Source organism: Nicotiana sylvestris, chromosome 12, assembly GCF_000393655.2.
Source record: "Nicotiana sylvestris chromosome 12, ASM39365v2, whole genome shotgun sequence".
NCBI lineage: Eukaryota > Viridiplantae > Streptophyta > Magnoliopsida > Solanales > Solanaceae > Nicotiana > Nicotiana sylvestris.
Window position 1 is genome coordinate 63369627 of NC_091068.1, and position 26470 is coordinate 63396096.

Here is a 26470-nt window from a genome sequence, read left to right on the forward strand (position 1 = left end):
AGAAGTGTTTAATAGTTGGAAAATAGGTGCGTGAAGTGAAGCATGGGTAGACAAGGTTGACGATGGGGAAATTTGACTGGAGCCAGGGTTCCGATTCATGGGTAATTGCAGCGGCATAGGCATACTTCCTCTGAGATTGGAATTTAATGGGGGGAAAAGAAAAAGGATCATCAATACCCAAAATTTCGAATGGCCCATCGGTTGGGAAATACTGCTCCTCTATATTGGACACAACAGAACTTGCTTCTTTCCCTCAATCCGAGTTGTTACCAGCAGTAAGGGTTTCCTTGAGCTCGCGAAACGCCTTCTCATTGGCAGATTCCAACTGGTTCTGCCTCAAATTGACATTCGCCACTTCAATGGCTACTCGATTTAATCGATTGAGTACCTCCTTGATTTCGCCCGACATCGTGTATCCCACAGAGCGGAAAGAGCTCTGATACCACTGATGTGGTTTTGAGAAGAAGAATAAGAAAATTGCAGAAGCTAAGCTAGAAGATGAGCTAAGAGTTATCTTTCATAAATCTGAATAGAACAGCGTACAACTTCAGCTATTACAAGGCTCTCTTAGCTTAGGACTAAACTGTAAAGTAAATACCCAGTGGACTGAAATATAAATAAGACAAGGACTAAACTGTAACTTTTAGAACTTAGTAACTACTATAACTACTTTTATTCTTGTACTACTATTAAAGCCTGAAGTACCACTCCCGTCTGCACAGCTCTCACTCAGGTCATATCGGCAACAGAGAAAAAACTAACCAAATCCACATCCACACAGATAAACTTTAAAATGAATCAAAAATTAGGAACCCAAAGGCCATGAATCAAGTACGAAGACTTACTTCTTTGTCTTTCCCAACTTGTGCCCTATTTGTTCGATTTTCACTTAAACCAATGACATCGAGTAATAACAAATCGATATAAAATATAAAAAGAAGCAAAATTAGCTACAAAACTTCTCCATTTCTTTGACGAACTGATCTCTGGAACACTCCTCCCTCAGTAAAGATTAGTTGGAAAATAGATGAATATGGAGAAACTAAGGTAACTGCACAAGTGCAAATGGAAGAAGGAAAGGAGAAAAGGAAAGAGCGAACAAGTTGGAATACGTGTATGCAATCTCTACCATGAGGAACTACGTGTAGTCATCTGAAGCAGTGGGAATGTAAACGAAACTTTTCAAGGGCAGCTGGAGTAGAACTCATTGGTCAAGAAAACAATGGCCAATTAGGTAGAGCCAAGTTAACAGTACAATTTGTATAACTTTGTGTGCAATTGATCTGTGCAGTGTTCGTACACTTAGCCATTTATATATAGTAGTAATAGTAACTAGATTCTGGTTTTTCATCATTAGGCCACAAGCAGCCATGTTGACCCGAAGCTCCTTAAACTGTGCCTTATTAATAGTAGGAAAAAAGTATAAGTACTCCCTCGATTCACTTTTACTTAGCATGCATACTAAAAATATATTTTTATTTTTACTTATTACTTTACGCATATCAAAAGAAGATAAATTTTTTTCTATTATACCCATAATATTTATTACTTATTTCAAATTATTTTCTCAAATCTAATAAAATATATATTAATTAATATGTGTATCATAATAAATTATGCACTTTATTTATTATTTTTTAAAAGACCTAATAATCAAAACGCATGGAGTAAAAGTGAAAGGAGAAAGTACCAAACATCGGCATATCTCAGAACATCCAAAACAATATGAAAATTAACAAAAAAGGTGGATCCAGCTGGAAAAGAAAAGTGTGTCGAGTCACTTGTGGCACTGAAAGAGCCACATGGATACAACATCGTACTACGTGAGATTTAAACATGTCACTCCCAAATGTTAAAAACTTGAAAAAAGAAAAAGAAACTAAAGATAGTGACCGGCATTATTAACCAATAGAAGATAGATTCATTTGGAATGCAATACTTTCCGTTTTAACTTATGTGGACTTATTTTCTTTTTGGTTCGTGCTAAAAAGAATGATTCTTTTCCTTATTTGGAAATAATTTACTTTTATGCAATGATTTATAGCCACACAAAATATATGTGCCTTATTTTACACCACAAATTCAAAAATTTTCTCTCTTTTCTTAAATTCTATGTCCAATCAAATGGGTTCATATAAATTGCCATTTTAGAGAAATAAAAATATCGAGGAAAATATTTTTTTCCCCTTACTTTTTTACTTTTTCTAGTTACTACTATTTTACTTCAACTGAAATAAAACACACAGGTCTCAGTGACCTGTCAGGACCTTTTTCCTCAACCAATCACCGCTAATATCCTTTATCCGCACGCCGCCATCACCGGGTCGTCGTTGGAATCTCCGTTTGTCGCCACGTGTTGTACCCTCATTTGAAAGGCCCTCTTTAAATTCACCCAGTTACCCACTTTAAATTCACCCAAATACCAGTGTCAAAAAATTAGTAGATGGATAATTTTCGAAAATTATCGAGCTACTTTATGAATTCGTGAAAGTGATGGAGATGGAGGTACAAATCTTATATATTTAGAGAGCGATCGATAATTTTCGAAAATTAGGGTTGGGGAGATTGAAGAAATTAAGTATGGGAAGGAAGAAAGTGGAAATAAAGCGAATCGAAGACAGGAGTAGTAGGCACGCGACTTTCTCGAAACGGAGAAACGGACTGATGAAGAAAGCCAAACAGCTCTCTATTCTCTGTGACGTTGATGTCGCCGTCATCGTCTTCTCTAGCCGTGGACGCCTCTTTGAATTCTCCAGTACTAACAGGTTCCTTCTTTTTCTTTTCCCAAACAAAGAAATTACTGTATTTTGTGTTGTATTTATCTGAATGAGTGCTAGATTTTTAGTATTATAATATTATTACTTTTGAGCCATAGATATTTTGCAATTGTTTAGAATATTTATCGCCTGACTGTAAGCACGCCAGCTAGCTATCTAAGCTGACACAGACACGTAATTTTAAATTGATTATTTTAAGCTTCCTTGAGGAGAAAAGCTGCGTTGATGCGACCGATGCTTAAGTAGGCTCTAAAATTGTATTTTAATTGGCCTCTGTGTGTGTGAATGGCTCTAATTACTTCATGGCTTCAGAACTCAGGATCTGAGTCTTCTTCTTTCGTGACTTCTTTGGCTTTTACCATTAAAAATTAACGTAGACAGAGAGTTTTAAGCATGTGATATATATGTCAATTGCAGTTTCTGCGAGTAACTGAAATCCCATTAACCTCGGGCGAAGTCGAACTTTTACTAGAAATTATGAACATGCATATAGTAGAGAACGTTTAATGATAGGAATTTGACAAATTAACGTACTAGTTGTATGTACAAAGGTTTCTTCATCCGTGGAAGATCCATTATTTTATGTGTTACAAAACCTGGGCACCTTAGGGCCTTTCCTATAATTGATTGACATTAAATAAAAATGTCAGTCTGCTATGTTATTAAAGTAAGAAACGAAGGGATAATATATTTCCTGGAGTATTTTTATTCATTGAGTTAAAAGATAGTTATTTGAGTACAATTTTTTTAGAAGAGTACTATGGTTAGAAAATTGGGAACATTAGCCTACGAGGACGCTCCAAATCTCCACTCCATTTCTTTCCATTATCCCCAAACTAAGAAAGCCTAATCTTTGAGACCTCTTTCTAATATTAGCTAGATAGCTACTTCTCATTATATATACAATACCGCCCAAATGAAATCCGCTGATCATTCTTATAATATTTGTTTAACAAGTAGAACTGGTGGAATTATATGCTTGAAAGATGGTTGTTCATACATTAATAAAATCTTGAAAGTGTGATCGTTAATTGAGAAGAAATTAACGAAATTTAAGTGATACTTTCCATATTGCCCAGACATTGAGGAGAGAATCGGAAGATGGACCTATATTGATTTTCTATTTGATTCCCTTATATCTTCCTTGGGAAGGTTGTTTTTAGCCCTAGCTTGATCGAGAGAGACGTAAGCTTGGTATTATGCCTTGGATTGTAACACATGTTGGGTATCAGGCAAATGAATGAATAGCTATTGATGTATGTAAAATATAAATTATGAATCATTTATATGGTTCCACATGAGAAACCTGTAAGAAAGCAACTTAGATTTTATTTAGTTAGTTTTTGCATGATTTCTTGAAGGGAATCATGTGGTGGTGTTCAGAATAAAAAAAAGTATCAAATAAAATGAATCTCTTAGTTAATTTTATCATAAAGTACTCATACATCTAACAATTGTACTCTATAGTTCTAAAGCATATAGCTCCATATATGGTATTGTTTTAGGTTCTTAGTAATTGACAATTTCTTTAGTTTTTTTGTTTTTGAAAACACTTTACATAGCTTTTCATCCACTTGACAACTATAAGTTCTTCAAAAGTAGGAAATGGATAGTTTAAAATTTCTTAGCACTTACCATATGATTTGGCCCATCTTATTTCTATCTTGCATGTGAAAAAATTGTTTAGTGAGACAATGTGGTCATGTCAATAGCATACATAAAAAAGATTGATAGATAGTAACTCTCTACCTTTTTTAGCGGAACCTTGGTTCCACATTGAAATTTTAGTAGAAAAGCTGGATTCGGACATAAGCTTGGTTTTCCATTTTCGCCGTCTTTGCGTTTTTGCAGCCGAAAGACTAATAAAATATGGCAAGCCAAAAACATGAAATTGATCAAGTTGGTTAGACCTTTAAGATGCTCCTACTATAAGAGTATATGATTCCATTTCTACTATTGCAACTTCCATTGGGTTACGATGATAGTTACATTTATAACGGTTGTGACTGTGAAAGCCAAAATAGAAGTGAAAACATTTTATAGTAATTCAACGTTACTACATAATTTCTTAAAGGAAACCACGCTATGGTGGTTGACATAACATTTCAAGTAAATGCAATACGATTAAACCTCTTTCAAATATATTTAGTCAAAACTTGCTAGTATTTTAGTCGCACAATTTGCTCAAAGGGCGTCAGTGGTGTCAACTTTCTTGCAAATGTATTTAGTTAAGTTCCATTAGTATCTTTTTCAAATGCACCATTTTATGGAACTTTGCTGCTCGGGTGTATTGGGAAAATGCCCCTTGAAGATTTTGGTACATCATACTAAACAGTAAAAAGTTGGATTGATGCAAGGACTATGAATGATTGAATGATCTTGTATTCGCTCTCCTTCAACTGTTTTTTGGATTTTACTAAGTAGTCTTGCTATCTTATATTTTGTGTCCTTTTGAAGGATTAGAGCATCAATACTCATTAATTTACTTTTTAGATTTCATTGTGAAGGTACAATTATGGACAAATATTAGAATATAATTAGTGACCTTAATTAAGGTAAAGAATTTTTTAGTTATATCCACTTGAAATAAGGACTTCAAAATGTATCATAACCTAAAATTATGGAATCATGGCCAAGAGGCCATAAGTGTAACATTAATATCTTATGGCATCTATTAATTATAAAGTTGTTTTAGCTATTACATGTGTGAGATATACATATTGACAACTCAATATGTGGATCACAAACTTAGTCATGTAACGGGATTCTCTTCTCCGGACGTTATGCAAACCATACATCTCTAAAATGCATATAATCATGTTCATAAAGCTGATTAAGAAATTATAGTAGATTAATGCGGACACAAGCTTACACAAAAAGGAATGATAATGCATTTTGGCCAACCATCAGTGAAATGTGCTAGTGAAGATCAACAAGGAAGCTCGTTGGTGTCAACTGTTGAACTTGTAAGCCGAAGATAATGGTGTAATTCTACTGAACCGCTTCTTAAAAAGACATTTGAAAAGAACATAGTGAATGGCATAATCCTTTTAGCATGTGATATAATGTATCATAGTAATAATTCCTCGTACGTACTTAAATTGATTTCATACAGTTGGAGACATATCGAAGACGTGTGTGCTATCTATGCATTGATATTCAGCCATTTGATGTGTCAATCATCTATTTGAAAGTCAAAATGTCATCACATGTACAGGACGAGGGAAAATACCACAAGTAAACGCAGAAAATGCTCGTATGTGACGTGCTAGTGAAAATATTATAAGAGTCGAGGATAATGCCTTCTCAATGTCTGTGCCAGTGTCGGTTCATTGAGAAAATAAAGAATGAGCAGCTCGAGTCGAGCAAGAAAGAGAGAGGTTGTTTCCATGAGGAGAGAGAGATTGACAACAATTAATAGATGAGGCGGCGGAGCCACCACCACATGATACTCCCAACAAGTTGCCTTGTTAGAGGTAGGTGACTTAGCTATAAAGAAAGGCTAGAGAGAGTAGAAAGTGCCTTATTCATGCCTGAGTCTCACGCATTGGTGGGGATTGATAGCCTTGAAAGTTAAGTATAAAGGAGATGCTCACTGTGAATGAGGGTCACAATGAGTACATGCATGCCTTAGAGGCTAAGATGATCAGGGTGGATGCACCATGGCTTGGGATATCATTTCGTTAGAACAGTTCAGATTGCTGGCGACTCTGCTGGGGACCGAACCCAGAATCTCTGGTTTAAGGTTCAGAATTCGAGCTTAGATAAATTGTTATATTTGGCTTTATCTGATTTTGTTACATGTTTGGGCCTAATGTGCTAAATGTTTCTTTTTACCGCTTTGATATTATCTGAACTGTATATATAAACTGCTACGAAATCCCTGTCTTCTCTCTCCTGAGGAGTGCACGCTGGTCGTGACTTCTTTCTGTTAGTGTCCTATTCCAAATAGAACGAGGTTCGGACAAGTTGCAAAGCCGGATGATCTTTTGGTTACCGGTACGCAGCCCCCCCTCGGCTCGAGTTGTCCGCTGGTAAGCCAGGTCTAGAACAAAAAACCCAGGTTTTAAACCTAGTATAACAAGACCGCATGCCGGATCCCTAGTAGGAACGTTTGTCTGCATCACATGCATTTTGACTTTGGAGACTCAACACAGGGGTTGAGTCTGTTTAGGACAGGTGTACCAAAAATGAAAAAGACCATCCTGATGTATCTTACTTTCTACTTGTTCATTTATTTGCTTCGGATTTGCATGCTGACCGGCTTTTGAATAGAAGGAAAGAGTTTGGAAAAGAAAATAGCAGTGTGAGGGCTAAGGGAGGTAACTACCTGTTTTGAAAACTTACATCCCAAAATATACCGAAATTCTGCCGAAAATTTGAAAAGAAAAAAAAGAATGAGAATTTTTATTGTTTTCAAGAAAAAAAGTTGGTCTTTTGTTTTGTCAAAATTGCCCGAACTACGCCAGTTTGATTCTTACCGGATATAGGATACGTAGGCAACTCACATCGGGTCCAACTGCCCTTTTTGCAAAATAGCCCAAAAAGAACAAAAATTTTATTTTTCATTTGAAAATAATTAAAGTAATGCCATTCTTGTAAAAAATAGCCGAATGTCCCCAAAAGGGCGCCGGAAGGTTGCTTTTGCAAGAACATCCACATTTGGTCATTTTCAAAGTTTTGGCTGGTTAGCCGACACAGCTGAAAAATCTTCGTTCTCGAAATGCTGAAAGGCCGTATTTGTAAAACCGGGTTTTTATTTTATTTTGAAACCACTACAATCAACCTCGACCCCACCAACAAACTTATCACCACAATCCACCCCAACACTACTATGCCCCACCAGAACCTCATTTTTCCGTCCACTATGCACAAGCATACAACCAGCCTCCTGCCCACACTCAATGGCGTGCTCCCGTCCTACAAAATACTTATCCACATCCACAAGCCTACCAAAACACTCACGGACCAAGTTTTCGGCCTAGTCAAGCATTCAAGGGTGAAAGGTTGCAGAAAAAGAAAACCTTTACTCCGTTAGGAGAATCATACACTAGTCTGTTCCACAGGCTAAAACAGCTAGATATGTGAAGGCCGATACAGTCCAAACTGCCAAATCCTCCTCCAAAGAATCTTGACTATACTGTCAGCTGTGAGTATTGTTCTGGTACTCGGGGTCATGATACAGAAAAGTGCGATACAGGAGCTTATTGATACCAATAGGATTGAAGTTCAAGCTCCCGAGGCACCCAATATTAACAGGAATCCAATGCCAGCCCACCAGGAGGCAAATATGATCGAAATAGTGCATGCAGAGGGAGAGCCCAAGAAGCCATCACAGACCGTCATGATGATTCGGTCTAGTGGAGTCAAGACAGATGAACAATCAGCAGGTGAGAAGTTGGTGCTCAAGCCGAGCAAAAAGTGTGTTGAGCCATATGTGGCAGTTGAGAAGGGGTCTTTAAGCAAAGTTGCAACGAAACAGGAAGGGGTGAAGGTGATTGTACCAGGAGCGGCCAACAAACCCGTCATAATCGTGGAAGGTGCCCGCGCAGATCGGGTTATTATCAAGACGGTAACCCAGTTACCAATAATCGACAGCAAGGCTATTCCATGGAATTACGAACGGGTAACAGTGATGTACAAAGGGAAGGAAGTCAAAGAAGAAATCTGTGAAGTACAGGGTTTGACTCGCTCGGGAAGGTGTTTTACTACCGAGGAGTTAAGAAGAGCTAAAGATAATCCAGCGCTAGTAAAGAAAGCCGTTACTGAAGAAGAAGCAGAAGAATTCTTGAGCAAGATGAAGCTACAAGACTACTCTATTGTGGAACAATTAAGAAAGACGCCTGCTCAAATTTTCCTATTGTCATTATTGATCCATTCGGATGAGCACCGTCAAACTTTAATGAAGATCTTGAATGAGGCGCACGTTCCCGATAAGATCTCCGTGAATCACTTGGAAAAAATAGCCAACAAAATCTTCGAAGCAAACAGAGTCACGTTTTTCGATGACGAATTGCCTGTAAAAGGTACTGAGCACAACAGAGCTCTTTACCTCACAGTAAAATGTGAGAACTCTGTGGTGACCCGTGTATTGGTTGACAACGGGTCAAGCGCAAACATCTGTCCTCTCTCCACTCTAAGTAAGTTGAAAATAGAAGATGAGAGGATCCATAAGAACAGTATTTGCGTGCGGGGATTTGACGGCGGAGGTAAAGATTCAGTTGGGGACATAGTGCTGGAGCTGACGATAGGGCCAGTTGAGTTCACAATGGAGTTTCAGGTGCTGGATATAGCTGTGCTAAACGATGTCAAATATAGTCGTATGACTCATTTCCATAAGAAAAGATTAAGTCTTGGTCAGAATCGATATAAGTCGACAAAAGCCAACTCCGGGTCCACATGGTCAATCTTCAATACAAATGTCAAATTTTGGTTACTTATATCCTCTCGAGTTCAAATATATTATTAAATTTTCAATTCGAGTCCAAATTGGTTTCGAATTCAAAAAAGTACTTCATTTTCTGTAAGTTAAAATCCCTATTTTTACCTTTTGATTTCATGATTTAGGTGTTAAAATTCATATATACTCATAATACATCATTAAGATTAAGTGTGGATTACTTACCCTCAAGATGCAGATGAAAATCACTAGTCTGAGTTCCCAGAAATCCAAAATAGTAAAATGAGCTCAAAATTTAAAAACAAGACATTGAATACCCTTGAAGCCGAAATGCAAATCGCAATAGTTACTAACCCTCATTGCGTAGCGTAGTAGGCAGTTACCCTGTGCAAACCATGATGGGGAGCCATGCGATTGTAGAGGCCAAATGGCCTGGCTCCAGGTTTATGCAAATGCGAGCTAGACCATGAGACCGCAATCCCAATGGCTTGTTCTTCGCAATAACGACCCATGGTGCATCTGATCGCGATGCAAAAAAAATTGCACCAACAAATATTAGCTTTTCCAACTTGCTTTTGAATGCATCGCAATACCTCTGAGGCCCTCGAGTCTTAATTCGTGCATGCGGAAACGTCCTAAAATACTATACAAGACCTAGATCTCGAAACGCAAAACGAAGCTCAGTTTTACAAATTGAGGACCTATATCAACTTTTTGAACTTTAAAGTTTCAATTAGCATGCAAGTATACTAAAATGATCCCGAGCCTTTTCGGGACCCGAATCACCAATACCCGCAAGTCTCAAATTACCATACCTACAGGAAGTCCTATATTAAGGAACGGAGTGCTAACGCTCAGAATGGCCAATTGGGTTTGTACAAGTAAGCCACAATATTCCAACCTCTTCAAGACACTTCCGCATCTGAGTATCATACTTTTCTAATCTTATTATATTGCATGCATGTTATGCGTTTAAGATTTTGTGCCTTACCTGCTAAAAAATATGTAAGCTGGTAGATTTGAACCATTGTAGTTGCATGCATGTTTGTGTTTAAGATTTTGTGCCTTACCTGCTAAAAAATATGCATGTTGGTAGATTTGAACACTGACCTCTTATATAGTAAGGGTAAACTAAACCAAATAGTAGTTTCTAGTGTTGTCCATTGTAGTTTTTCTCCCTATTTGTTTCTTTCATCTTCCACTGCTAGAAATTCACCATTTTTTCCACGGACGTTCCAATTAGAATTTCTTTGGAAATTGGAAAATTCCATACTTGTCAGGAACATTTCGATGTATACCCCATGAAAATCCATCTCCAGATTGATTTCCGACGGAGTTCATAAATTAAACTCGATAAGATATGGTGAAGAATTAACTACATTTCTAATGGAATCCATCGGAAAACTAAATTAATATAAGTTCTATTTATTTTTGGAAAAGGGTCATATTTGCCTACTATGGAAAAGAAGCTACATTCACCGCCAATTTCAGTTTCTTAGTATAACTACCCTTACTTTTGGATCACCCTCCCTCCCCTCCCCGGGGGGTTAAATGGCTTGGTCCCAGGTTAAAAAGACTGGCTGTCATAAAAATGGAACGTGCAATTTCTAAGTAGTATGGACGCGACCCACACTAATAAATTACCCTTTTTTTTAAAAAAAAGAAAAAGAAAATTGAACACATTCCACCACTTATTTATGTTCTTTACTCCATCTTCATCACCTTCCTCCCTCCTCTATAACACCAGCAACAAGCTTATACCAACATGAACCACCACATGTTTTCCAACATTTACCTTCCAAGCAAACTCCATTTACGATACTTTCTTTTTCTCTAAATAATCACTACAAACTTTCAATTACTTCTTTTCTTTTTCTTTCTCATTCCCTTTATTTCTTCTCTCTGCCAAAATCCCATTACTTATTTCCAAAAATTAGAGACAACTGTTACGTTGGTGATGAAGTTTGATGGGTGACCACCTAATCTAATCCTTCCTGTATGGGCCTCTTACAGAAAAAAAAAAATGAGCTCAAATATATGTAAAAAAAGGAAAAAATGAAGTGTTTTATGGAAGGTAGAAAATTGTGATAATTTATGGTGGTGGTAGTATGTAAATTTTTGTTATGGATTTTCATAAAGTTGGGTATTCTCTTTTGGAATTGTAGGGAAGAAGACGAGGATGGAAAAAAGAAATAACATAAATTAATGAGAAAAGAAAAAGATCAAGAAAAAAAATCAAGTTTAATTTTCTTTTTCTTTTTTTTTGGAATGGGTGAGTTATTAGAATGGGTTGAGTGAGTTTTAATTAAAACGGGGCTAATCAGGGATAGCCATGTATCTTTTTACGACGGGACCAAGCCAGTTAAAACGGTAAGGGTAGTTATACTAAGAAACTGAAATATAGGGTAAATGTAGCTTATCCAATTAGGTCTAGCCATGTGTCTTTTAATTTGTGATATATTTATTTTTACACTTGTAATTGAGTACATCAGAGAATAAGCTACTAAATTAAACCCTAAAAACAATTGAAAACATATAATACAATAACCTCAGATCGAACAAAAATACGTCACGATCCAAAATCTCAACCACGCGACCGTGATGACGCCTAACATTTGCTTGCTAGGCAAGCCAACATTAGCTAAACGATTAATCACTGTAACAATTTTAAAAGCAGATTATTACGAAGATAAAGCTGTAAAACTTGGAAATACATAATAAAATTCATACATGCTAGAAATTGGTGTTACGAGTGCATGAGCTGCTAAAAATACTACAAACGGGGTCTGAAATAAAAATACTGTCACAACCCAAAAATCAATAGTCATGATAGCACCTAAATTGACCCGCTAGGTAAGCCAACTAATAGTCAGCACAATCCAAATGAAATTTACAGGAAACAATGAAGAATTATCTGAACATTTACGTATTAACCCAAGGACTTCTAAGACTAGGAATTGACAAAGTTGATACAAACAATACACGATCTGTTTGAAAATTACATAAATAGATTAGCAAAATCTAAAACTACCAAGGACAAGTGACAGCTTATTCCGGAATGCACGAACATCTTCAGAGTCAGCTCCTGACATCACTAGCAGCTCTGCTCCAAAATTTGCACGCAAGGTGCAGAAGTGTAGTATGAGTACAACCGACCACATGTATCCGGTAAGTATCTTGTCTAACCTCGTCAAAGTAGTGACATGACTTGGAAAATTAAAGATACTCACTGATAAAACCTGCATGGAAAACTAGCAATAGAACTATACTACGATATAACAGGAAAGAGTACATAAAACGAATACGCAAAGCAATAACTGAGTACTAGCAAAGATCACAATTTAACATTTTTCCATTACCTTGGCCAATCTTTCCTTAAGAGTAAAAACAAATAAACCACGATAGTCACTCCATAACTTTCATAGGGCGAGGAATGTACTCAGATCTCAAGTCAAGTGCACAGCAACACCCTTCGTGCATTTATCTCATCCTCACCAAATATGCGTATAGCAGTACCAACCAAATGGCAGAAATGCTGATAACAGTAATGAAAAAGTAGGAAATATGCAAGTAACAATAATGAACGGGGATATAATAAAAAGAGAACACATGAAAACACATGATCTTTACAAGTTAACAGGTAGAGGCATGAATGACTAACATGGTGGAAGGTTTATACTACAGTGCAATAAAATAGATACGATATGGATGTAATTGTAACAGTAGAAAGCAGGCATGGTATTTGCAAGTTAAACAAGTAGAAGTCATGGGAAACACAATAACAATTGAAATAAAGAACAAAGACAAGACAATTACGACAAGTCACATAAGATCTATAAGTACGACATTAATAGCTCAAGGTAAAGGCATGAACGTATACACGGGGAACAAATATCACAACATAATGCATGTCCCTCATCCTCGCTTGCACGGAAACACCCATCGTGCCATGAACTCGTGATAATATAAAAGCATGATAATATAAAGGAAATGACACAGCATCACCTTTCGTGCTTTTACTCTCAACTGATATGACACGTCATCACCATTCGTGCTTTGCACTCACATAGCATGGCATGACATGAACCTTCGTGCTTTTACTCTCAAATGATATGGCACGGTATTACCCTTCGTGCTTTACACTCAATTAACATGGCACAGCATAATCCTTCATGCTTTACACTCTTCCTTACCAAACATATGTATATCAATGACAAACAAGGTAGGAAGATAAATAACATCAAAGAGAGTGTTTAAATGAATATTCCATATGAACCCCAGCCAACAATAGTTCGACAAACCCTCAAGAACCTTATTATTCAAGTACTTCATCAAATCTCAATAATGATGTACAACACAACTATAGAATCTAATATCTCAAGAATATCGGCCGTAGCAATGTATTAATGATTAAGCATAATGATGACCAATTTAGACCCATCAATGTTTTCTTAGAATTCCGTTATGTTTTAATCAAGTTATAATAAGCTAAATCTTGGTTTCTAACATTTAATCCTATATTCTTAGCATATATGAGTCAAGTAAGACATGAAGTAAGAAGGTCACGTAATTCTACAAGGCGCAATTCATAACGTAATCTATCCCTGAGCATGATTAACCCTAGCACACGCATATATGCTCGTCACCTCACGTAATTCTACAAGGCGCAATTCATAACGTAATCTATCCTTGATCATGATTAACCCTGGCACATGCATATATGCTCGTCACCTCATATATGTATCACCCCTGCATGTAGCAATTAATGTCAAATAGTAGAAAAATTCACTCGACAAAGTTAGGCAAGTCACTTACCTCAATTCGGCTAACTCAATATTCAATTTAGCTTTTTCCTTTACAAATTCACCTCCGCGCGGCTCAATCTAGCCAAAGACGACTTAAATACATATGACGAAACGAACCTACCCGAGGCTTCATGAATCGGACACCAAAATGCATGAAGATTGAAATAAACTTCAAAAACTTCTAGAATCGCAACCAAGCGTCCGAACCCATATCAAATCAACTCCAAATAGAGCCAAATTTTGCTGGCAAGTTCCATATGACGAAACGAACCTACCTGAGGCTTCAAATCACACATAACCTTGAAACGATGAATCACACCTAAGTCAAAATCAATTAACTTTTAAACTTCAACTTCTACGGCCGATGCCGAAACCTATCAAATCACGTCCAATTGACCTTAAATTTTGCGCACAAGTCACATTTAACATTACGAACCTACTCCAACTTCCGAAATCGGAATCCGACCCCGATATCAAAATGTCCACTCCTGGTCAAACATCCCGAAAATTCAACTTTTGCCATTTTAAACCTAATTCAACTACATACCTCCAAATCACAATCCGAACCTGCTCCTAAGTTCAAAATCATCCAGCGGAGCTAATGAAACCGACCAAACTCCATTCCGATGTCAAATGCTAAAAAGCTATGTTGCGCGGACTCTCCAAAATGTAGCCGCACCCGTGTAGGATTCTTCAAAAATGCACTACTATTGGAGGATCAGACACGTATCCTGCCACATTTTCGAAAAGTCCGAGCAACATAGCTAAAAAGTCAAACTTGGTTGGCTTTTCCAACTTAAAGCTTCAATTTTGAAGTTCATTCTTCTAAATCGATTCCGAATAACTTGAAAACCACAACCGACGATTCACACAAGTCATAATACATCACGCGGAGATACTCATGCCCTCAAACTACGGAGCGAAGTGCAAATGCTCAAAACGACCAGTTGGGTCGTTACAAATACACTTGTCCAAAACGAAATAAACAATAAAACAGATAGGAAAGAGACTTCAGGGTCTGCAAACGCGGTGTACCTCTACCTCAAGTCTCCTGGAAGTGATAGTCCGAGCTATCTCCGCTATGCACAGCTAGGACCAACACCGACATCTGCACATGAAGTGCAGAAATGTAGTATGAGTGCAACCAACCTCATGTACTCCGTAAGTACTGGGTCTAACCTCGACGAACTACTAACGAGGCTATGACGGAGCACTCACTATATACATGTATGAGTATAAGTAGAAAATAATGACGGAATAGAGAAACAACAATTAACATGGAAATTGGAATAAGGACACCAGTGGGCCCCAAAATATCATCAATACTTAACTTCACAACACAATGCGATAACGAAACCAATAGCTAAGAATAACCATAATATTTCTCCGTTGTGGCGCGCAACCGATGCACACCTATATTACAATACCGTTTCGGCGTGCAACCCGATCCCAAATATACATATTATAATACTGCGACCATCAACAGCGTATCTCACAACATAACGCAAAAAAGGAAGTAAGTGAATAATGCCTCTAAGACAATCCATAATACATAGTAAAGTGAAATAGGAGCAAGTAAGACTAATAAACGAGTAAAAACATGAGACAAATACAAGCATCTATCTGATAACATGTAAAAATATAGAGCAAGTAAAGTCGGATAATAAATAAAGACATGAAAACATGGAAGCATAAAATAAGTAGAGGCATGTAACAAGTGAAGGCATGTATTGAACAAGTAGTGACATGTAGCAATTAAAACATCTAACAAGTAGTAACATAGAATAAATGAAGGCATGATGCAATTGAGGACAAGCAATTAAGTAGCCAACTCCGCATGCTCAATCCATGACAACGCATATACACTTATCACCTTGCATATACATTGTCCCCACACATAAATTAAGTAGCAAATAGACTAATCATGTCTTAATTCCTTCAAGTCAAGGTTAACTATGACACTAACCTCTTTTCGGAATCAAATCAACAATCAACCACGATGACTTTTTCCTTTAGACCAAGCCTCATAACTAACCAAATCTAGCCAAATATCATTTTAACAATCCAAAACAAGCTTTAGAAACTACCCTCGAATGAAAACGGTTCAATTTTTGACTAATGAAAAAGGTTACATTTTTAACTAAATTAAAAAAGTCGACAAAAAGTCAACTCAGGCTCACGTGGTTGAAATCCGAAATTCGGACCAAATCCTGATTACCTATTAACCCCCGAGCCCGAATATGTGATTAGTGTTAAAATCCGACATCAATTCGAGTTTAAATTTCAATTTTACAAAGCTCCTAATTTCTTCCTTGAAATTAATAGATTTGATGAACATGGAAAAGTAACGGGAATCGATGAAAAACAAATTAAAGTTTCTTAGCACTATATTTGGGAAGAAAATGCTCTCATGAAATCGCCTTAAATGGAGTCTAGGGTTGAAAAATGAGCTAAGTTTCGAGTTTCCTAATTTTTACCCAACTGTAAATGTCGCATTTGCACAATTGCAGCCATTGCAAAAGTGAATCACTGATCTCAAATACGATTAGTGTCCCAGCCATGCAATCATCGCAAATACGACATTCCCTTCACATTGACGAAGGCCGTTCAGCTCGCAAATGCGGAAAATCCTTTACAAAAGCGAAGCTATCACCCAGCCTGCCTGTATCGCAAATCCTTCTCAAAAGCGCAGACGCCCCCAGTCTCCACTTCGCATTTGCGAGCCTGACATCACAAATGTGAGACTTGCAACTTCACATCGGTAGAATTCCAACTGGAGTTCATTTCCACCCAAAACATTTAAAACTTCGCTCAAGTGTAATAGTATCATACAAACTCAGCTCGCCAACTCAAATCATAAAAACAACCTCAAAATCAAGAGCCAGTCATCAAAACTAAACTCAATATTTTCAACTTAAAAGCTCAGTTTTTGCCAATTTTCACATAACGCATCGAAACACCCTCGTGTCACCCGAGACCGCAACCAAACATCCGCTAAAGTCCAAAAACATAATACAAACCTATCGGAATTATCAAAACACCGTTCCAAGGTTGCTTATCAAGAACGTTGACCGTGGTCAACTTAAGCCTCATTTTAAGTTAAAAATCACGTCTTCTTTAAAATTTCACATAATAGCTTTCCAAAAGAGACACGGGCCATACACGCAAGTCATTAATCATGAAATAAAGCTACGGGAGGTATCAAAACATATAAAAAGGAGCTAGTACTCAAAGTGACATATCAGATCGTCACAAAAATATAACTTTCTTGACAATAAAAATATACACAATTAGTATTGTAAAAATACCTCAACAAAATTAAAACATCTAAATTTTCTTATCTTAAAGTTGGAAAAAATATACACTAAAAATGCTTTAAAAATCGAAAAATAGTTAAATAGTAAAAATTGCCTCTACAAAGGAGCAGGAGGAGGCAAAAGAGAATATGTAAAGGAGAGAAAAATGAGGAAGAAGGATTTTTTACCTATTTATGCCCTTGATTGTTCGATAACTTCATTCATCAAGTATGTTGGTAAATTCTGTGTCTGTGCTTAGATCTTGCCGCCAATTTTTAAAAATCGATGAAATTTTTTTATGGTGTGCGTACACACTATCATCCCCAGACTCCACTTGTGGCATTACCCTGGGTATGTTGTTGATAAAAAAATTTGATAGATTCAACCGGAATATATTTATATTACTTTGTCCCCGAGTAAAAGAGTGTCCAAGTTTTCTAATCGTATGATTTTTAATATTTAGAGAACTCTTCTTAATTTTCAAGGTTTCAAAGTCTTAAGTTGTGAGTAAGTAGAAAGCTTAAGCTTTCAAATTACGAATCGAAGATATCCGTCAAGGCGATGGCCATCACCTGCTTTGCGAGCTGGTGGCCACATAACTATCCTTCTCAGGGGCGGAGCTATCCTTTCGGTTGCGGGTTCGGTCGAACCCATTAACTTTGGTTCAAATCCTGTATTTGTCTTAATAATCCATTGAATTATACACAAATTTTTAATGTAGAATCCAGTAGCTTAAAAAGATTAGAATTCCGAACCAGATTCATATCCTAGCGCTGCCTTTAATCCTTCACCTTGGGCATTGAAGGAACCAATCCATGATTTGACATTCGTGAAATGTTTGAAATGTTCCTTATATGTACAGTAGAGCCAAGATTCTTTGTACTGACGTACGCCAATCGTAAAAGATATTTCCACCTATTTTTGTATGGTTATTTTGCATGCACTTTCACTAGATGCTAGTATATGAGATCTATAAAAAGAAATGAGGTATAGTAATTTTGTTATAACTCAATACGATATTTTGTATATTTTCATTCTCAATTTTGCTAATGCTTTTTATGGCCTTCTATTTTTACCGTGTTAATATTTGTTCATGGATGAGAATTTCGAAATAGTTTTTGAGGTTTTTTTTTTGATTTTGTTGTTTTACCGTGTTAGAATATCCAAAAAAAATGAATTTGAACAGCTTTTAAAGCCTCATTAATGGGTAACATTCTCCTACTATATACATACATTTTAAGTAATAAACTTAGGAGTGCAAGAAAAGGTTTCCAAGGAAGATAAAGGACCCAAGACTCTATTTTGTTCTTACATCATAAAGATTTTAGTTGTGATTCCTTCATTAGGATGATTTAGACTATAACAAAAGATATTAACCTTATTGCTCTCTCAAAAATTTCTAACATTTGGTAAGAACATCATAAAGATTTTAGTTGTCATTCCTTCATTAGGATGATTTAGACTATAGCAAAAAATATTAACCTTATTGCTCTCTCAAAAATTTCTAACATTTGGTATCAGAGCTTGTGTGTTGAGAGACAACCAAACTTGGAGAAAAGATGACAAACACTAATGGAACACCATTCCAAGTTCCTATGCTCACAAAAGAGAACTATGGGAATTGGTGTATTCGAATGAAGGCCTTGCTTGGTGCTTATGATGTTTGGGAACCGGTAGAGTCTGGTGTTGATGACGCAGAAGATGTCGCATCCACAAATAAGAAAGATCAAAAGGCACTCACTCTCATCCATCAAGGTTTGGATGACAAGATGTTCAAGAAGGTTGCAAATGCGACAACCTCCAAGAAAGCATGGGACATTCTTCAAACTTCCTTTAAAGGTTTGGACAAAGTAAAAAAGGTTCGTCTCTAGACCTTAAGACGAGAGTTTGAATCATTGCATAATGAAAGAAAATGAATCTGTTTCAGATTACATTTCAAGAGTTTTGGCTATTGTCAATCAAATGAAAAGATATGGCGAAGAGTTGAAGGATGATAGGGTCGTTGCAAAAATACTACGATCCCTAGATTCAAAATTTGATTATATTGTTGTTGCTGTTGAAGAGTCCAAAGACTTGGACACCATGACCATAAATGAACTTTCGAGTTCTTTGCAAGCCCGTGAAGAAAAATTGAAGAAACCGAAAGAAGAATCGGTTGAAAAGGCATTGCAAGCAAAACTTTCCTTCAAGGAGAAAGATGAAAGGCGTGGTTCACAGCAAAGAGGTCGTGGAAATGGAAGAGGTAGTGGTAGAGGAGGAAAAGGTGGTAAGTCAACCACCAAATAGAGACAATAAAAGCCAAGACTATAGTCAAAGAAGAGGTCGTGGAAGAGGCAAAGGATGGAGACAAAATCAAGGAAAGTATGACAAATCGAATGTTGAATGTTATACTGGGAATGTAAAGATAATTCGGAGGAGAAAAACAACTTTGTGAAGAGCAAAAATGAAGATGAAGATGCCACTCTACTTCTTGCATGCAAAGGAGAAGAAAGTGATGAAAAGAACAAATGGTACCTTGACTCCGGTGCAAGTAGTCATATTTGTGGAAAGAAAAATTTATTTGTGGAGCTTAAGGAGCTAAATGGTGGCCCAATCACTTTTGGAGACTCTTCACGAGTTCAAATCAAAGGAAAAGGTACGATTTTAATTCACTTAAAAGATGGAAGTCATCAATTAATCTCCAATGTTTTGTATGTGCCGGAGATGAAAAGTAATATTTTAAGTTTGGGACAACTTTTGGAGAAAAATTATGACATTCATTTGAAAGACAAAAAGTTTGTATATGAGAGATGAAAAGGGAAGATTGTGAGCCAAAGTACCTATGGCTAATAATAAAATGTTCATCTTATATCTTCAAAATAATGTTTAAGATTCATCTTGGCTTTGGCATATGAGATTTGGCCACTTGAATTTTGATAGCCTAAGGTTGATGAAGAAGGAAAGCATGGTGAATGGATTGCCAACAATTGATCATCCCAACCAACTTGTGAAGGATGTCTCTTTGGAAAGCAAGCAAGAAAAAGCTTTCCTAAAGAGTCTTTAACAAGAGCAAGATGCCCTATCGAGTTAATTCACATGGATGTGTGCGGACCTATCAAGCCATCTTCACTTGGTAAAAGTAATTATTCTTTGTTTGTCCTATTTTATTAGTATGTTTTGAGGGGTCATGTTTTATTACTTGACTATATGCTTAAGATCTCTCATTGTGTATTAAATTTCTTTTGATTTCAGATTATTTGATTGACTATTTTTCACTTTGTAATTCTGGATACTCTGCTCTCCTCCCCTTTTGTACATTAATGCATGCACATGAATTGTTACTTTATAAGAAACCTAAGAATGGTTTGGAAGCTACTCAATCATGAACAGTGTGGATGCTATGGTTAGCTTCCTATGTTAATTTTCCAAATGCTAGACTTCGAATGTATTTAAGACATGCAAACCATGTAAATTCGAATTCGAATCTGAACTACAAATGTATCAAGCCACCTATAGAAGGATGCAGGAACTTGAGTCATTTACTTGTAATTGTTTAAAGTGCTCTTTCACTATTTTATATTTTTTGACTTCATTTTTTGCCCCGTAAAATAATTTGTTTATTGATGTAAACAAGGCACCACCTATTGTATGAGTGGTTCTCTTTAAATAAAAACTTAAACAAGTGTACGGATGCTACAGGTTTCTACTTATCTCAGAATATGTTACCTAAAATTTGCACAAAAAGATAGATGGTTCTTTAATATTTCGCAACGAACTTTCTTATGAAAAAAATATTTCCCAACAAATTTTAAATAGTTGTAGAAGCTCTTATATTTCTTATTTTACCAAATAGTTTACATGAGTATTAGAAGCTAAGTTGCTCTGACATGGCAGTTTAAGTGCCGCATCCGTGTCGACACGACGCTAATATGGGTGTGGGTGTGGGATCCATACCGGATTTGGTCAAACAATTTTGGGTACTTTGACCACGGCAGACAAAAAAATTCGAGATGAGATACAATTTGATTCTCGAAATCGAAATCAAAATCAAAACTAGGGTATACCTTATCTAGGAAATCAATCTTATACTTATCTACAACTTGAGAATAAAAAATAAATCCACACTTTACAAGATATTTGCAAGTATTCCACAAAATTTCTCATAATTTAGAGATACTTCTATTTTTTTTTATTTTTATTATTTTTAATCGGATCCCCGCACCCGTATCCATACTAGGATCCATATCCCCGAATCTTAGAATTTACATCTCGATTGATCTAACCTCTAGATCTGCACCCGTGTCGGATACCTGCACTCGTGTCCGAGCAACTTAGATTAGAAGCTCCTATTGTTTTTCACAACTCTTGGCTGGATAATTAATCTTTTAACTATTCTTGTCGTAGCGGATTCCAAATATGCTTCAGAGCCTGGTGGATAGAATTTGAAGTTGTGAGTAGAAAATTGTTTAACATTGCAGTTGCCAAGAAAATGTGGAAGTTGATATTGGAGGAGTCACAATTTCCCAGGAAAAGAAAAGAAAAGTTTAAGAATTTAGAAACACACACTACACCCAAGGGTGTGGTTTAGTGGTCAATAAAGTGAAAAAAGAACCATGAGGTCTCAAGGAGAGAAAGATATAACCTTATTTCTTCTTGTTTATCTTAGCCGTTAGAAGAGCAGGTTAACCAGTCGAAGTGCCCACAAGATAACACGGTCACCACCGAAATAAGAATTTGGAAACACAATTCTAAACCACAAATTCAAAAAGCTTGAATTTGAAAAAGAATTGCAAGTTCTGGTTAAAATATCCGAATAGATATCATCTTAAAAATATTGTCATTGGCAATACAATACAAAAATTGTATTTGTGCATATTGTCACTGGCACTACAATACAAAATTGTATTGAAGAGAGTATGCAAGTGCTCAATGGAACAAGCAAGATTCCTAAAGCTAACTTGACACTATCATGATTACAAAAGCTATATTCATGTTATTTGTATATAGATCGGGCTACAACCCTAAGAAAATTTTTCATCACCACATTATACAACACATTTTTCTTGAATTATCCATTCCAGTTTATTTATGACCTTATTTTCTTTTTAGTAGTTCTAAAATGAACGTTCTGAAAACAATCTAACTTAAACTTCTCATTCTATCCTTAATGAGAAGTTTTCATAACCATACAAATCACAAGTTTTGAGAGGCTTGCAACCACAAAATGTTGTTGCATATTTAATAAACAAGTTTCAAAAGTCTATCTTACTTAAATTCTGTGCTTGGTCAAATATGTTTACATAAACAACAAGGAGAAAGTACATATTGCACAACTCTAGTGTTGTATCAAGAACAATCATCATTCTCTCTAAAAAACCTAGTAAATGATTTGCTTTTCCTAGATATATTACTATCGCTGGGACAAGATTGAATCATTGAGACTGAACAAAGATATCAAACTCTTCAATTATAAAGAGGAAGATGCCTCTCACAATGAGTAGGAATACATCATTCCTTGTTTTCAAAAGACTAGATAAGTTGAAAGTGGTAGATACCTCACAACGAGTATGATTACCGCATTTCTTGCTTTCCATATACTTGATGAGTGGTTATCATAAGAAAATACACAAATTCCTTCGAAATAGCCTACTCTTATCTAACAAACTTTACATGATATACCAATTTGAAAAGTAAGGAACAATCAACTACATACAAATAACATATTTTAAAAAAATGGAAAATGCACCTAAAATTCCAACAATTACCCTTTTAACATCCTTGTAACCAAAATTAGGCTCCCTAACTATATGTTTTACACGAATGGAATCCACATGCATTTATTCTTGTAAAAAAGTTAACAAACTACAAAAATAACAATGTAACTAAATCTCGAGAAATGGTAGATAACTTGAACTTAGATGGCATTTGTTTTATGGAATTTTTTAATGTGAACAAAGGTTATCAATCCTAAGATATGTGAGCATACAAAGGCTATTTTGAATTCTCTCAAAGGAACTTGTGGTGTGTTCTCTCCCATTAGCATTTCTCACCCTGTTCTCATTCATGTTATTTGGGCAAAGGTAAAGCTTCTTATTTCCCCAAAAGAACGGACTCTGGTTATCTGATCAACTATTCTACTGTATAAAAAGTCGGGTTCTGTTTTTTTTTTCCCAAGCAACTAAGTCTATATGACTTCTTTTTGCCTTTCTTGGCATTAAAAAAAAATGATGCATGTGACTTTATATCAAAAGTTTGTGCTACTATTTCACCTGGTTAGATCGTACTGGGATCCTTGGAAAATTTTCAAGTTATCTTAGACTAAATTTTGAGCTTATCATTGGAGAAGCTGAAGAGATGGAATCTCAGGATTTTGGTGATTGCAACACTTAATTTTCACTGCCCATGGGCAGCTGCATCTAGTATGTTTTCCAACTCTTGTTGAGAATCATCGATGAGACTTTGCACTTACTGAGAATGCTCTAATGTAGATTATAGAACTCTTAAAGCATCTAGAGTTTTGAACGGAATTATTTCATGCTAAGCTACCTAGAGATCAGATAATGTAATACTAAGAATTTGGAATTTTGGGTGGAGCTAGTCATGCTAAGCTACCTGGGTATCCTGGAGATCACAAATAAGCCTTGAAGAGCTTCATCGTGTTCAACTCTATGCACACTGAAAATCGACGCTGTTGATATAGGCTATGCTTCCTGTACACTGTAATCTTGTAATGTCATACTTTTGCAGCTATTGCTGGTCATTGTATAGTTGCATTATTTTTATCCCGTCTGTATTTCTCAGTTCCCACCAGATGATGCTTCTGAATTCAGGTTTTCCTTCTTACAATGTGTGCTTCTGGTGACCCTGTCGGGCTTTGGTTATTTTGTTATCACATCCTTGTTCACAATATCTATCTCATTTGAGATCATATATCACTTGTTATCGAGTAGGAATCTCATTGTTTTATCTGGCAGTCACCTTGTACAATAAGAGTAATAAGGCAATCACTGGCACTTGTTGAAAGTTTGTTGCTTTCAGTACTGCAGTAACCTTTTTTAGCGTAATAAGTTGTGTATTTTTATGACGAATTTCAATTTAAATTTCTATTAGATTATTTAAGCTAGTTGAGATATTTTAGGTTTTTCGATTTTAAATTATGTGGATTTTTTTGTTCCTAATTGGCTATTTGAAGTTTTGTTATGCTTAATAAAATTATTGAGAGACATTTCCAATAAATATTTTAATCTTTTTGCTGCCCCATCTTTGAAAAACCAGTAGTGGTATCACAACTTCATTGGTCTTATGGCCAAAAAATCATTTTCAAATCATTTTTAACCAATATAAATTTTAAACTCATTTTCAAACATGACAAGTAGCAATCTCTCTTTGAATACCCCACAAACTTTTACTAGCGAAAACTATTGGATTTGCTCAGTGAAAATAAAATCATATCTTAAAACCTATGATTTATTGAATGTTGCAATAGAAGAGCAATTATTACGAGCAATCCCTGAAAATCCTATCATTGTCCAGAATCAAAGGGGAATTGGCCCAAAAATTGGATGGGGGTCAAGACGATGTCGGGCGCCGGCAGTTGACTCAAGGGCCCCCGAACCGCGCGAAATGCTCGCCTATTACACGGCTCAAGTGGCACAACACCTTTGATCGACCATAGGGCCTATTCTACCCTTACCGAATTCATTCTATTGAAGCGTAACGTTAAAAGCTCCTTCTCATCTTGCATTTCTTTGATTTGGAAGTTCCAGAATGTTGTCTGTGGATTTCTATAACAAAGGAAAGTCTCATACCCTAATAATATGCCATTTGATTGAAACAAGTTCCGTGCTGCACAAAATCATAAGACGAAAAAGAAAGAAGAAAAAGAAGTGCACTACAAAAGTGTGCAATTTCAGCGATGCTCAAAACAATGCTCAAGGACAAACAACATAAGCAAGAATTGAGGAGGAGCAACTTTTTAAATTGCAACAACGGAAGAAAAGGAGTAGTGTTGAAATTTTGTTGCTTTCAGTTATTGCAGTAACTTCTTTAGTACAATAAGTTGCTTAGTTTTAGGAGGGATTTTAATTTTAAATTTCAATTAGATTATTAAGTAAGTTGAGATATTTTAGGTTTTTTGAATTTTAAATTATGTAGATTTTTTGTTCCTAATTGGCTATTTAAAGCCTTGTTATGCTTAATAAAATTATTGAGAGACATTTTCAATCAATACTTTTAATCTTTTTGCTGCTCCATCTTTTAAAAAACCAACAACTCTTATAAGCTAGGTCGTTCAACTGGTTAAGAGATGAGCTATAACAACTTCCAAACAAGCTGCTGGTTGCACGAGAGAATTGGCAAAGGTATGGACAAAAATCACTAGGACACTTGTTCAAATTGATTGAAATGGAGACTTATCTAAGAAGTTAAATAAGAGGGCCCGAGATCTCTTGAATCAATAGAGACTCAGCTAAGAATAAAATACAATGGAAGTAAAGGATGTATCTAAGTAATACAGATTAATTGAGATTAACCTTCAAATATGTGGATTGATATGAATAAATGGAGCGACATAGTCAATGAGGATTTATATAGAGGGTTTACATAACATTTTTTTATAAGAAAATAGACCTCTAACTCAAGAGGTTAGAATTCTCAAAGACCATATAAGGAGTCCAATATCCCTTCCCACAGCTGATGTGGGACTCCACTTCTATTTTTTCCATTGAGGTGTATTCGTTTGATTAATGATTGGTTGTTAATCAATTCAGACTCCATGTCGAATTAAAGTTTAAATCCCCCTGTTGGTGTAAGGTAACAGGGCAGTTTTGATCAAGTCGAGTCTGGATACATATGAACAGTCCCTGAACCATCATGTTCCTCTCTTGCACAAGTAGTTTGACCTGTAGCTAGCTTCTTATCTATTCGTTTTCTTACTAAGGAATGACACCCTACATCTTTTTTGAAATCAGATAGTAGCTATAATTGCTTTGTGGCTAAGAGAGTTATCGTTGTTCAAGTTGTTTCTAACACTTCTTGCTCTTCTAGTGATTGTCCAATATAGTATGGGTTGTAATATTCCAACCGATTGTCCAATGAAGTTGTGTTTTTTGATAGTGCACTCCCTAATCAAGATGGAAATTTAAGAGAAACTACAAATTTGTTGAGAATTTTTGCATTGTCTTTTTTAACTACACAAAATCTTGCTTCGCACAA

At 36.1% G+C, this 26470-nt stretch overlaps 1 protein-coding gene across 4 annotated transcripts in view; it reads left to right on the forward strand.

Moving 5' to 3' along the window:
- The first annotated feature begins 2253 nt into the window (after window positions 1-2253).
- LOC104237747 (agamous-like MADS-box protein AGL27) overlaps window positions 2254-26470 on the forward strand; it is a 28281-nt gene continuing 4064 nt past the window's right edge. The window contains exons 1-3 of one of the 4 annotated variants that reach the window (XR_011404212.1): window positions 6261-19913; window positions 20198-20396; window positions 24791-25617. Coding sequence is in view for 1 of the 4 variants with exons in the window: in XM_070164877.1 (XP_070020978.1) it covers window positions 2581-2765 (185 nt within the window). In the remaining 3 variants the exon portion in view is untranslated. Of the gene's footprint in view, window positions 2766-6260; window positions 19914-20197; window positions 25618-26470 lie in introns of those variants that run through there. The other 3 variants (XR_011404213.1, XR_011404211.1, XM_070164877.1) reach the window with 3 other exon arrangements.